This window comes from Rhinatrema bivittatum, chromosome 8, assembly GCF_901001135.1.
Source record: "Rhinatrema bivittatum chromosome 8, aRhiBiv1.1, whole genome shotgun sequence".
Classification (NCBI taxonomy): domain Eukaryota; kingdom Metazoa; phylum Chordata; class Amphibia; order Gymnophiona; family Rhinatrematidae; genus Rhinatrema; species Rhinatrema bivittatum.
In genome coordinates, this window is record NC_042622.1 from 119,627,432 (window position 1) to 119,641,672 (window position 14,241).

Consider the following 14,241-nt stretch of genomic DNA (forward strand, 5'->3'; position numbering starts at 1 on the left):
GCAGGTCCCTCCCCCTCTCAGGGCGCGAGCGGCGTTGGCTGCAAGTCGGCTGATGGCCAAGACTCGAAAGCTGATTGGACAGTGAGGCCGGGTCAGGGGTGGGCAGTTGGTTGTCGGGGTGATGGGAGAAGCGTTAGCCGCTCTTGCTTTGGTTGCTCTTGCACTGTCCAAGTTCCCCCGTTTCTCTTGGGCAAATGGAGTATATGGGCAGCAGCTATGCGGGGGAGTACCACAACGGCAGGTAGGAAGAGGAGGGAGAAAAACGGACCCTAAAGAAATGGTTTTATATAGCTGTCTAAATACAAAGCTTTTTTCTTAATGAGATTTTCCCCATCAATAGATTTGAAAAGTAAAACCATCCATATTTTTTTTTATTTCGTTTGCATCAGGGAAACCAGAAAAACCGATGCTCGGTGTCACCTGTAATAATTATAGTTTTAGGGTTTGGATAAAATGCTGTGGTAACTGTGGTAGTTCGAATGCAAGTAAAGAAAAGTCAATAAACAAGCTAGGGAAGTAGTCAGGAATGCAAAGATGCAAATGGAAGAAAAAATAGAAAATACCGGGGAAAGATACCTTTTTTTTTTAATATGTTAGTGTTAGGAAGAGGAGGTGCAAAAGTGGCATTGTGAGACTCAGAGGTGATGGGGAGGACTAACTCTAAAGAAAAAAAACTGAAATTGTGTGGTTAAGGAAAAACTCCTCCATAGTCAAACTGCCATTTCTAGACCTGGGTACTTTTAAAATTACACCCTCAGATCAAGTACGGGACTTAGGATTACAAATCGATGAGAACTTGACAGTGAAAAAGCATATAAGATCATGAGAGGTCTTGAACGAGTAGATGTGACTCGGTTATTTACACTTTCAAATAATAGAAGGACTAGGGGGCATTCCATGAAGTTAGCAAGTAGCACATTTAAGACTAATCGGAGAAAATTCTTTTTCACTCAACGCACAATAAAGCTCTGGAATTTGTTGCCAGAGGAGGTGGTTAGTGCAGTTAGTGTAGCTGGGTTCAAAAAAGGTTTGGATAAGTTCTGGGAGGAGAAGTCCATTAATGGCTATTAATCAATTATACTTAGGGAATAGCCACTGCTATTAATTGCATCAGTAGCATGGGTTCTTCTTAGTGTTTGGGTAATTGCCAGGTTCTTGTGGCCTGATTTTTGGCCTCTGTTGGAAACAGGATGCTGGGCTTGATGGACCCTTGGTCTGACCCAGCATGGCAATTTCTTATGTTCTTAAGCAAATTAATTAAATCAGGATACTCCAAGCTGAGAATATTGCATTGTTTGAAACCTTTACTAACCTTACAAGACTTCCGCACTGTTTTTCAAACACAGTGATCTATGTTTGAAAATACTACTAGACCTACCTTCAGGACTATTAAAACCTCTACAGTTATTACAAAATGCCTCAGCAAGACTTCTATTTAGGGGTAAGGAAATTTGAACACATCACCTCCTCACTGATTGTAATGGAAGCCAGTGCAATGCAATCAAGAATTCATTATAAAGTACTAACAATAATTTTTAATATCATCAACGACAGAAACCCTTACTTATTAGGAGTGACACTTCAACCATACACACCGCAGCGGACATTAAGATTGCCTACAACGCGGAATACACACCTAACACAAATAAACGAACAAATGTTTTCCATAGCAGGTCCCAAGTTGTGGAACTCACTTTCAGGCCGATACAGTACAGTGCGCTCCGACGGAGCGCACTGTACTGTATCGGCTATTGGACGCGCGTTTTCCCTTACCCCTTATTCAGTAAGGGGAGGAAATCGCGCGTCCAACCCGCGGCACCTAATAGCGCCCTCAACATGCAAATGCATGTTGATGGCCCTATTAGGTATGCGCGCGCGATTCAGAAAGTAAAATGTGCAGCCAAGCCGCACATTTTACTTTCAGAAATTAGCGCTGACCCAAAGGTCGGCGCTAATTTCTTCCGGCACTGGGAAAGTGGACAGAAAAGCAGTAAAAACTCCAACTTAATATCATAGCGATATTAAGTCGGAGGTCCCGAAGAGTAAAAAAAGTTTAAAAAAAAAAAAAAATTGAATTCGGCCCGCGGCTGTTGGGTCGAAAACCGGACACTCAATTTTGCTGGTGTCTGGTTTCCGAGCCCGTGGCTGTCAGCGGGTTCAAGAACCGACGCCGGCAAAATTGAGCGTCGGCTGTCAAACCCGCTGACAGCTGCCGCTCCTGTCAAAGAGGAGGTGCTAGGGACGCGCTAGTGTCCCTAGCGCCTCCTTTTGCCCGTTTCTAACGCAGGGCCCAGTTAGCATACAGAATTGCGTGCCCCTCTCCCACAGACTTTACTGTATCGGCCGTTTCAGAGACATTACGTTTGATAACAGAAAGAAAGCGTTTCAGAAGTGAACTAAAGACCTGTCTCTTCAAAAATGCATACGATTTAACTTAAATTATCAATATAAAGATTACTTCACCATCAAAAATCATAGACATTGTCAGCAGAATGAGCAAAAGTAATGAGCGATGTAAAGTATGACAACTTGCAGACTAATCTGTGATGATCACTGAAGTGGAACTTACATATTACAAACTAATGTCCTGACCTCTAATTAACTTGTATCTGATGTTATGTTGACCTAGAGCATGTATTTGTTGTTGTCGAGACATAGATTGTGAATATTGACCTAGAATAAGAATATTGTTTTTGGTAAACCATTGTGATCTTCTTTTGGAACAACGGTACATAAAATGCCTAAATAAATAAATAATGCATATAGAGGCTGATGAGGAAAAAGCATAATTGCTTAACAAATGTTTCTGTTTTGTATTTGCTGAGGAAGAACCAGGAGTAGGATAACAGAAAACAAGCTCAAATAGGATTGGAAGTGAGATAAATCTCAAATGAAATTCAGAAAAGTCTGTTTGTGAGGAGCTAGCTAGTACATAAAGCGATGGGGCCAGACGGGATACATCTAAGAGTAATAATTGAACTTAGAAGAGTTCTGGCAGCTCCAACTGGCTGATCTTTTCAATGCTTCTTTAGAGTTGGGAGTAGTTCCAGAGGACTAGAGACAGGCAGATGCGCTTCCTTTTCACAAAAGTGGAAGTAAGGAAGAGGCCAGGGACTACAGGCTGGTTAGTTTGACCTCTGAGTTGAGAAAATTAATGGAATTGCTGCTAAAACAGAAGATAATGCAGTTTCTAGGATCTAATGGATTACAAAATCCGAGGTAGCATCATTTTACCAGAGGTAGGTTTTGTCAGACAAATCTGATCAATTTTTTTGATTGGGTGACCACAGAGTTGGATCAGGGGAGAGCACTAGATGTAGTGTACTTGGATTTCAGTAAGGCCTTTGATACAGTTTGCATAGGTGACTTAAAAATGAAATGTTCATCCTTGGAATGGGCCCTAAAGAGACTGAGTGGGTTAAAAACTGGTTGAGCGGGAGATGACAGAGGGTTGAGGTAAATGGAGATCACTTCGAGGAGGGGGTGTTACTAGTGTGCCACAGGGATCGGTTCTTGGATCAGTTCTTTTCTACATTTTCATAAGCCATATTGCGGAAGGATTGTCAAGAAAGGTTTGTCTTTTGCAGATGATACCAAAACCTGCAACAGGGTAGACCTCCAGGAAGAAGTGGAAAACATGAGGAGGGATCTTGCGAAGCTTGAGGAATGATCTAGAGTTTGGCAGCTAAGATTTAATGCTATAAAATGCAGTAATGCATTTGGGCTGAAAAAAAAACAAAGGAGCAGTACATTATAGGAAGTGAAATTGTAAGCATAAAATAAGAGCGGGATCTGGGGATGATTGTATCTGATGATCTTTAAGTAGCTAAACAGATGGATAAGGCAATGGCAAAAGCCAGAAAGATGCTTGGCTGCATAAGGAGAGGAATGGTCAGCAGAAAAAAAGAGGTGATATTGCCCCTGTATAAGTCCTTAGTGAGACCTCATTTGGAATACTGTGTATAGGTCTGGAGACTGCACCTTTAAAAGGATATAGATTGGTTGGAGTCGGCTAGAGAGTGGCTACTAAAATGGTTAGTAGTCTTTGTTCTAAAGCCTATGGGGTCAGACTTAAAGATCTAAACATGTATACCCTAGAGCAGTGGTCCCCAACCTTTTTTGCACCAGGGACCGGCTTCAAGCAAGACCATTTCTCCATGGCCTGGCAAGGTGGGGTGGGGGTGGGGAAAGGGCGGGGCTTTGGTCATATGGGGGCGGGGTTATGGATGGGGTTGGATTTTAGTGCATACTTATCATTTTAATTATGACATTTATAATGTGAATGTGACTCAACTCACCATAGGTTCAGAATGTCCATTCTCTCTCACACATATACTGTCACATACATACACATTCATGCTCTTATACCCAACCATTAGCTCTCGCTCTCACAGACATTGACACACTCTCAGGCTGTAAGGTACTCTCTCCCCCCCCCCCCCCCCCCACACACACACTCTCTTACTCCCCTGGATTTTCTCATACACACTCATGCTATCACTCTCACTGGCTCCCTCACAACCTCAGAGCCTCTCTCATTCCTCTGCTGCCACTGTCACTGCTGCCGCGTGGCTATTGGGGAGGCGCCGATTGCTGCTACTGGCACTGAAGCCCATTCTGCTGCCTCGTACATTGTGAGATCCGCATAGAGAAAGTGCTACTCTTGCACATTCCCAAAGATTACATGTGCCAATCAGTAAAAAGTAATTTATTTTTTTTCACATCTGCTGTCTGATCTTAGTTTTCTAATCGGTTGGTCACAGGCTTTTTTTTCCCCACCTTCCCTTTCTTATTTTTTTGCCAATTCCTTTTATATTGCCTTTTTTTCTATTTCTTTTCTCTCCATCTGTATTCTTCCCTCATACACACAGTCAGGTTCTCAATCTCACATGCTGTCTCTCTCTCTCTCACACACACTCACACACACACACACACACTCTCACTCTCACATGCTCTCTCTCATACAAACATTCATACACATAGTCTCTCACTGGCACATGCTGTCTGAGTCTCACACACACATGCTCTCTCTCACTCCCACATGCTGTCTTGCTCAAGCACAGGCTCTCACTGTCACATGCTGTCTCTCTCACACACACACAGAGGCTCTCACATGCTCTCTGCAAACATTCAGGTCCTCACTCTCACACACAATCTCTCAACTCATCTCATACATGCACACATACTGACTCTACAAACCCTCAGCCTCTCTCTCACATCTGGGCCTTCTCTTCACCGGCCACTGCAGGATGGGCTCTGCAGCGGCCCTGGTCTTCTCGGGCCGTAATGCTCTTCTTCTGCACGCGGCTGAAGCTCCTCCTCCTTCCTGCCTGTGCGGCTCCGGCAAAATTTTTCTTCCGGGGCAGGGCAGCAGGAAGTAGGAGGAGCACCTGCAGTGGCTGAAGCTCCTCCTTCCTGCCTGCGCAGCACCGGCAATATAGTTCACCGCTCAGCTACGACGCGCTAATTTGCTTTCGGGTCGTGGGTTTGGAGGAGGCGGGTCTCCAGCTTCACCCCGCCTCCCTGCAGCAGCGGCAGCCAAAGAACGGCAGCCGGGGAGAGCGGCGCTGCGGACCGGCAAAAAACCCCCAACGGCCCGGTACTAGTCCGCGGACCGGTAGTTGGGGACCCCTGCCCTAGAGGAAAGATGGGATAGAGGAGATAAGATAGAGATTTAAATACCAGGAGGCAGGCCTCTTTCAGTGAAAATGAGACTATAGAACCATGGGTCATATGATGAGGGTGAAAGGGGTAGATTCAGGAGTAATGTAAGGAAATATTTCTTTACAGAGAGGATGGTGGATGCATGGAATGGCCTTCCAGTGGAGGTGGTGGAGACAAGGACAGTATCTGAATTCAAGAAACATGGGACAAGCACCGGGGATCTCTGAGGCGTGGTAGAGTTTGTGGAGCTCAATAGTTAGTGTGGATGAGAAGATTAGGTAGGCCAAATGGACTTTTTCTGCTGTTATGTTTCGCTGTTTCTTAGTGTTTAGACAGGTGGATCCAGAGCATGTGGGTTATGCACCTCTACTGGCAAATGGAGATGGAGCAAAGCTGACATCACAGTATATATACCCTTGCAGTGACATCAGCTCACCAGTATTCTCCTTCTCCAGCAGGTGGTGGACATTCACCTCCCCACTGGAGATTGCTTAAAGTTTTCAGAAGTAGAAAAGAAGAAAGAAAATGAATTCGCTCCACTCTCCTGTGGTGATACCATATGGTCTCTCCCTCACTTGAGAATTCCTGAAGTGATATATATTGGATTTCCCTCAAATGAGTGCCTTGATCCGGTAGCTGGTTTTCAGCCAGTGTGGACTTAGCTGTAAAAGACAGCTGAAAGATAAGCGGATGCAGGAAGCTGAGCATGGTGGTGATGGTATATGCCCTCTACCCCCACAGCTGGAAACCGATTCTGTATTCAGCCAAGATGGGCTGAGCTCAGGTAAACCAAAAAACAGAACAGAGATGGAAGATTTTTTTGTAGGGATTCCTCCTTCCTCCGGTCTCTGTGCGCCGATCTGACGTTCGTTCCCACCTCCAAGGGAGTTTAGGGGAAACAGGCAGAATGGCAGATTGAGCAGCCTTTTTGGGTTAGGCCCCATGCTTAGGCTTATTGCTGTGTGCTATATGGTAAGCCGCTATATGTGTGCTATATGGTAAGCCGCATTTTTGCATGTTTTCCTGCGCATTAGGCTGCTCTCTTCAGAACTGTCGGTTCGTACGAGTGTGTCTGGCTGTGCGCCCAGATTTTGGATGCTTAGTTGGATGCCTGCTTAAACGTCCAGTTGATAGTGGTGTCTATTTGAGGTGCATGCTTACCTATATGTCGGCATTTAGGGCACTTCGTTTTTGGGTGCTCATTGAGGCACAGGGTTGTATCCCTAAATTTTGGACGCCTATTTTGCAGCACAAATACAGCTGGACGCACACTTTTCAGTCGCCTGTTAAAGCGTACTGACAGACTAGTGGTGCCTATAGCTAAGAAACCTAAGTGCCTTACCCTCTGTGCTGCTTGTCACATTTGGACTTCTGTCTGACCTTCCCTCTAACTTGTGTCAGCTTTGCTTGGAGTCTCAGGGGGAACTGCCTTCATCTTATTTTACTAAGTCTGGTTCTTCCCAGCCTAATGTGGGCCTGGGTAAAGACATGTCAGAAGGGGCGCCTGACTTTGGAACTCCCATAACTGGTTTGTCAGCAGAGGACAGTAGTTCAGTGGGCACAGGACAGGTGCCTCCTAGTTTTGGCATGGATCCTTCTGCCTTTTATTGGGAGGAATTATTTCAAGGATTGCAGTCCTTTCTTTAGGCGTAGTCCTTGGCCCCGACAATCTTGCCAGATCAGAGTTGCAGGTGATGAACTCCTGCAAGCCTGGTGCTGCGGTTAAGCATCAAAGCACACCTGGATCGGCGGCTGGTCTTCCTGATAGGGACCCAGATGTCAAGGATGATGAAGCTGAGTCCTACTCCCTGGAGGATGGAGAAATTCCTCTGGGTTTGGAACTGTATAGGACTATGTTGCGGTTCTTTCATAGAGATGAGTTACCGGCTCTGATTTCCCAGACATTAAAAATGCTGGGATACCAGGGTTTGAATCCATTTCTGAGCCAAAGAAAGCTTGCATGGGCGAAAGCGGCCCCTGTGCGTGCAATTGGGCCGCTCAAGACGTGACGTCACATGCCGTGACGCCAAACGTCGTGATGTCACGCCTCAAGCAGCCCAATTGCACGTACAGGGGCCTCTTTCGCCCGTGCAGGCATCCATCTTCGCCTCCGGGAGGCAGGGGAGCCGATGTCTGTCTTCGGAGGAGGGCTGCGAAAAAGTAAGTCGTTGCTTTACACTGCCAGTCCTCTCTCCCCTCCTGCTTCGGGAGGAGGGGAGAGAGGACTGGCAATCACGAGCTGCTGTGAAAAAAAAAGTTAGTCGTTGCTTTACACATGGGACTGTGAGGAGGCCTTAGCTGCTGGGGGGAGCAGGGAATCGAAGTGGTGAAAAACGAGAGTCCCCCAAAAGAAAACAGGCAAAGTGCTGGAAGAAAGTGGAGGGAGGGGAGCACTTCTCTCCTTGATGACGTCAGGAGGTTCTGCAGCGAGGAGATACTGTAGATGAGATAGACTGAGTTAGAGTACTGACTAGGGGTTTGCTATTGATATGCGATTCCATCAGGTATGTTGTAGAAGGTACAGGCAGGGAGAGCAGGCCCTCGAGGAGCAAGTACCTGTTCCCTGTAAGGCACCTGAAATAAAGCAGAGGGCCCCCGAGGAGCGGGTACCCAGGTTAGCATATACCCCGAAGGGTAGAGAAAGAGAGAGCTTCCTGCGGCAGCACGGAAGCGGCAGAATAGCGTAGACAAGAACGGATTCGAGTCCTTGCTAACTCGACGCCATTTTGATTACTGGCAGCCGACAGCCCTTTGCCCTTACTATGTCACAGGGGCTACCGCCGCCATTGGTCGACCCCAGTGACATAGTAAGGGCAAAGGGCCATCGGCGCCATTTTGACTACTGGCAGCCGACAGCCCAAGTCCAGGAGATCGCTCCCGGACCCCTCCTGGACCCCCGCTGGACCACCAGGGACTTTTGGCAGGTCTTGGGGGGGTCAGCAGGGTGGGGGGTTGTAGTAAATTAATTTTGGAGGTCTTGGGAGGCGTCAGGAGGGTGGGGAGTTTTGTTAGATTTTTACTTTTTTATTAAAGATTTGTCTGCGAGCCAGATGCAGCCATCAAAAGAGCCACATCTGGCTCGCAAGCCATAGGTTCCCGACCCCTGCTTTAGTGGCAATCATGTCAGCAATAAGAGTATTTATTTTTTATTTTATTTATTTATTTGTTTATCGAGTTTTATATACCGTCATTCGGTTTCGCCATCATAACGGTTTACAAGTTTCGAAGGATAAAATGTTAAGAGGTTAGTAGATGCATTGACATACAGTGTTTGCTTATAGCATTAATAAGGTTGAGAGTGATATTCTAGGGGGGTATCAGGGGGGTATATGGTGGGATTCAGTATGAAGGTTACAAAGGCTGGGGGCGAGGACATTTTGGACCAGATTTGTGGTATGTTTTGGGGGGTATGTGTATGTGTCATTGGGTGTTTTGGTAGGCTTTGGTAAACATCCCGGTTTTCAGTTCCTTTTTGAAGGTTTATGGGTTTGATTGAGTTCTTAGTTCCCTTGGTAGGCTTTGGTGAACATCCAGGTTTTAAGTTCCTTTTTGAAGGTTTTTGGGTTTGGTTGAGTTCTTAGTTCCGTTGGGAGGGTATGTTATGAACCGGAAGGTGGACCCCTGTTTCGAGGTAGAATCAGCGCTACCCAAAAGGGACTTAACCTCCTTTAGGTCTCTACCGTCAAAGGGCAAGGCCAAAAGTTGTGGATGTTGCAAGAAGACTTCACCCTGGAAGCTCGTGATCCCCCCAGGAGGGGCCCGTAGGGATCCAGCCGCTGGGACTTAGGAGACTCACTTGAAGACTGAAGAACGGTCTGGATGCAGGTGCCTCCTGCAGGTCGTGGTTTCCAGACGGCTGGTGCCTCCAGCAGGTCGTGGTAGTCTTGAAGAAGTAGTCGAGAGGAAGTCAAGAGCCGGTCCGAGGGTCCGAATGCACGAGAGGGTCGAAAGCCAATCCAGAGACGAGTCAGGAGAAGGGTCCGAAGCCAGTCCAGGAGCAAGCCAAGAGAAGAGACGAAAGCCGGTCCAAATCTATAGCAGCCACGCGCGCGCGGCTCTAGCAGAGCTAGACTGTAAGTAAACCCGTCATGAAGCAGGGAATTCTGGTACATGAAGTCCTTTGTCAGGTTGAAGCGTTCAGACTCCTTCATTAGGAGTCAGCCCAGCTGAGCAGAGCCCAATCGGCCGGGCCAGGCAGCGGCAGGAGCCACGAAAGCAAATCCCGAGAGGCCCCTCTGCCTCCGCGGAGCCTCCAGAACCAGACCCTAGTGAGTGGCCAATATCAGGGCCGCCGCGGCCGACGTCCCGGATGCGGCTCCCCGCTGCTGGCGGCCATGACACCTGGCCCCGTTCGCGGGCCACTGCCGCTGGCAGACCTAACAGGGTGTTCCAGAGTTTAGGGCTTCTGAGGGATATGGCTCTTTCACGAGTTGAGATTAGTTGTTTGGAGCGCACATGTGGGATTTTCAGAAGGCCTTTGTTGGTTGAGCGGAGGTTTCGTTGAGGAGTGTGTATTTTTATTGTTGTTTTTAACCAGTTGGATCATTCTTGGTATATTGTTTTGTGCAGTAGGGTCAGTATTTTGTAAACTATTCAAAATTTTATTGGGAGCCAATGTAGTAAGTGAACTGCAGGCTCTAGTGCATTTCCCACCTTACCTGCAACTCTTTCATGACAAAGTGGTCTTGTAAACCCATCCAAAGTTCTTGCTGAAGGTGGTGTCTGCTTTCCACTGAAATCAGTCTATTATGCTTCCCACTTTTTTTCCAAAACCGCATAAACATGAGAGAAAGTTACATTCGCTGGACTGCAAAAGGGCCTTAGCCTATTGTAAATGAGGAACGTGCACTCATATAGACAATCTTCTCAACTTTTCATGTCATACAACCCAAACAGATTGGGAATGCCAGTTGTGAAGAGAGCTTTCTCTAATTGGATTACATCCTGCATACAACATTGTTATGCGGCAAAATCCCCTACTCTGTCGCATTCTATAAAGGCACAAGTCAGAGCAATGGCAGCTTAGCTTGTGCATTTGGGAAATGTACCCACTGAGTGCATCTGCAAAGCAGCCCACATTCACATCACACTACTACCTAGACAAACTGGCAAAATCGGATGATGCAGTGGGAAAAGCAGTATTACTCCATTTATCATGCAGGCAAATGCTATCCATAGAGGAGTCCGGGTTGTAAAAAAAAAAAAAAAAAAGCTCTGAAGGGCCGATGATAAGGCCACTTCCGGTCCCTCCTCCATTCCTCCCTCCGGCAGGCAAAGTCACAGCAGTTGTGCTTGGGCAGCTCCTCCCTGCCCCCGCAGCACAGCTCGATGTTCCGGGGTCCTCTCTCTTGCTTTCACTCTCCTTCTCACCCTCCCAAGAAAAGAAAAATATGGAATTTAAAGCAGCAATTGTTAAGGATAAAGAGTTGATGTCTAGACGATTAGAAATGCTAGAAAATAATTCAAAACGCTTTAACTTAAGGTTTCTAAATTTTCCTAGGATTCTTGGTGAGGATCCATTAATTACCCTGAAAAAATTTCTTGTAGAAATACTTGGATTTACTATGGATCACTCACCAACTATCAGCACATGTTATTTCCTTCCACAATCGAGGAATGCTGAGAGAATGGAAATGTTTCAAGGGAACCTTTCACACTTTTTGGAGGATTCCTCGGCTAATATAATTAATTGGGGTAGTCTGCTAGCTTCTTTTTACTCAGTAGCAGATATAAATTCCATAATGAAAAAATATTTCAGCAGATACCCGGTTAATTTTATAGATAAAGCGGTTAAAATTTTTCCAGATCTTGCTATTGCCACACAGCAAAGAAGAAAGGCCTTCCTGGCTCTTCGCCAGGAAGTCCTTTCATTGGGATTTACTTTTGTGTTAAGATTCCGCTGTAAGTGTATGCTCAAGAGACAAAATGACATGTTTCTATTTTTCACTCTGGATCAATTAAAGAACTTTCTTGAACAATCCAGGGTACCAACATCATCCCCTGTGACCATTTAGGAAAGATGGAAATTTGGTGTAGGAATCAGCTAGAATTTATCCTTGTTTAGTTATATTATTTCTTATAAATACTCCCAACTGAGGTTAAACTACTACCCTCCATTTGTTTGATATGTAATGGGAAAGAAATGTGAAAAGTTATGAGTATTTAGATACATATCTTGTATAATTTCTTTTTTCCTTTATCTTACCATGTGTTTTCTGTTAAATAATATGTTTTTTATGTATTATTTGAAAATCTAATAAATAAATAAATAAATAAAGACATAAATAAAATGCAAATAAAAAGAGTACGTTACTGGCCACACAGCCAAAGTATATTTTCACAGCCCTCAGCTTGATACTCTCCATGAAGCATGGCCAAGTCTGCCTGCTTATCAATGGAAAAAAAGGAAGTTTGCTTACCGTAAGGTGTTTTCCGAAGATAGCTGTTGCACTCACCGCCCGCAGAACCCCCATGCCAGCTCCTTCCACTCAGCTATGCCTCCAGGCCCTGCCTGGGACATTGGCTGCCATGGCCTGCCTCTACAATTCCTCTCCGCTCGCACCCGCCGACACCGGGGCCTCCTCGGCCTCACCAGCGCATGAGACGCCAACAGCTTCCGGCCCTGCCTGGGGTTTCCCCTAGGCGCGCGCACGCAGCACTGGCAGTTATTTAAAGAGCCTTCGGTGGGAAACCTGGGATTGCCCTGCAGGATGACGTCATCAGCGTGGGACTATATAAGGCTCCCTCGGGCCATACCCAGACGGCTTGGCAATGAGTCTCCTGCGTTTCTTCTCTCAGGATCCTGTGCTTCTCCTTGAAGGACTTTTGTTCCAGTACCTGACTCCTTTTCCAGTGCCTGACTCCCGCTCCAGGACCAGGCCTTGCGCCTTTCTTCCTGGAGGCTCTTCGGACGGATCTCCTGGCTCTGAACCTTGGACGGGACCTCATTCTGCTTGTCTGCCGCCTGCCTCTGAACCTTGGACTGGACCTTACTCTGCTCGTCTGCCGCCTGTCTCGGAACCTTGGACTGGACCTCATTTTGCTCGTCTACCCTGCGGCGGGATCGGGGCGCTTGGCCATCCCTGACCTGCCTGCCCTATGACTCTAGGCAGGCGCCCACCTCCTTCTCCTGCTGCTGGCTCCTGAGCTTTGCCTGTCTCATCTTGCCTGCCAGCCATCTATCTCCTGTCGTGCCCTGCTCCAGTTACGGACCCGGCACCTATATCAAGCCTCGGGGCCCACCTAAGTCCAGCTGGTTGTAGCACCCAAGGGCTCAACTCGAGGGGAACGTGGACTGGTATTGGCGAAGCTCCAGCTGGCCCCTGTTTTCCTCCGGCCTTGCCTCCTGACGTTGGGGACCTGTGGGGGTTTACCCTCTCAGGTAGCATCAACCCCAACTCAAGCTAGGGGTCCACAGACCACGCCGTGGTTTCTACAGTAGCAGGATGAATTAGCCATGTGTTCCCACCTTTCCTTCCTGGACAGCATCTCTACATGCCCTGGATATCTTTTTGCTTTGACATAAACTGAGGAAACTTCTGGAAGGCTCATTTGCATGGGAGCAACTATGCTTGCCCAATAGGGCAAAAGCCTTAAGCTCTGCGAGACAGCTCTGCCTAGTGCCACCCTGATGATGTCACCATGCAGCATGGCTAATTCGTCTGCTATCTAAATGGAGTCCAGCAAGGATTGGTGTTGGGACCGGTCCTGTTCAATATCTTTGTGAGTGACATTGCAGAAGGGATAGAAGGTAAAGTTTATCTTTTTGTGGATGATACCAAGATCTGCAACAGAGTGGACAAGCTAGAAAGAGTAGAGAGAATGAGACATGATTTAAGGAAACTTGAACGGTGGTCGAAGATATGGCAGCTGGGATTCAGTGCCAAGAAGCACAGAGACATGCATCTGGGATGTGGAAATCCAAACGAGCTGTATATGATGAGAGGTGAAGGGCTGTTGTACACGAAGCAAGAGAGGGACCTTGGGGTGATAGTGTCTAGCGATCTGAAGAAGGCAAAGCAATGTGACAAGGAGATAGCTAAAGCCAGAAGAATGCTGGGCTGCATAGAGAGAGGAATAACCAGTAAGAAAAAGGAAGTGATAATCCCCTTGTTCAGGTCCTTGGTGAGGCCTCACCTGGACTATTGTGTTCAGTTCTGGAGACCGTTTCTCAAAAGGGATAGAACATAAGAACATGCCATAGTAGGTCAGACCAAGGGTCCATCAAGCCCAGCATCCTGTTTCCAACAGTGGCCAATCCAGGCCATAGGAACCTGTCAAGTACCCAAAAACTAAGTCTATTCTATGCTACTGTTGCTAGTAATAGAATTGGCTATTTCTAAGTCAACTTAATTAATAGCAGGTAATGGACTTCTCTTCCAAGAACTTATCCAATCCTTTTTTAAACACACCTATACTAACTGCACTAGCCACATCCTCTGGCAACAAATTCCAGAGTTTAATTGTGCTTTGAGTGAAAAAGAACTTTCTCCGATTAGTTTTAAATGTGCCACATGCTAACTTCATGGAGTGCCCCCTAGTCCTTCTATTATCCGAAAGAGTAAATAACCGATTCAC

General features: G+C 46.6%; 1 protein-coding gene across 1 annotated transcript in view; it reads left to right on the forward strand.

The window, feature by feature from the left end:
• Positions 1–88: 88 nt before the first annotated feature.
• MORN5 (MORN repeat containing 5) overlaps positions 89–14,241 on the forward strand; it is a 106,903-nt gene continuing 92,750 nt past the window's right edge. Inside the window, exon 1 of the mRNA XM_029614668.1 lies at positions 89–241. Coding sequence (XP_029470528.1) covers positions 195–241 — 47 coding nt within the window. The 5' untranslated portion in view covers positions 89–194. The remainder of the gene's footprint in view (positions 242–14,241) is intronic.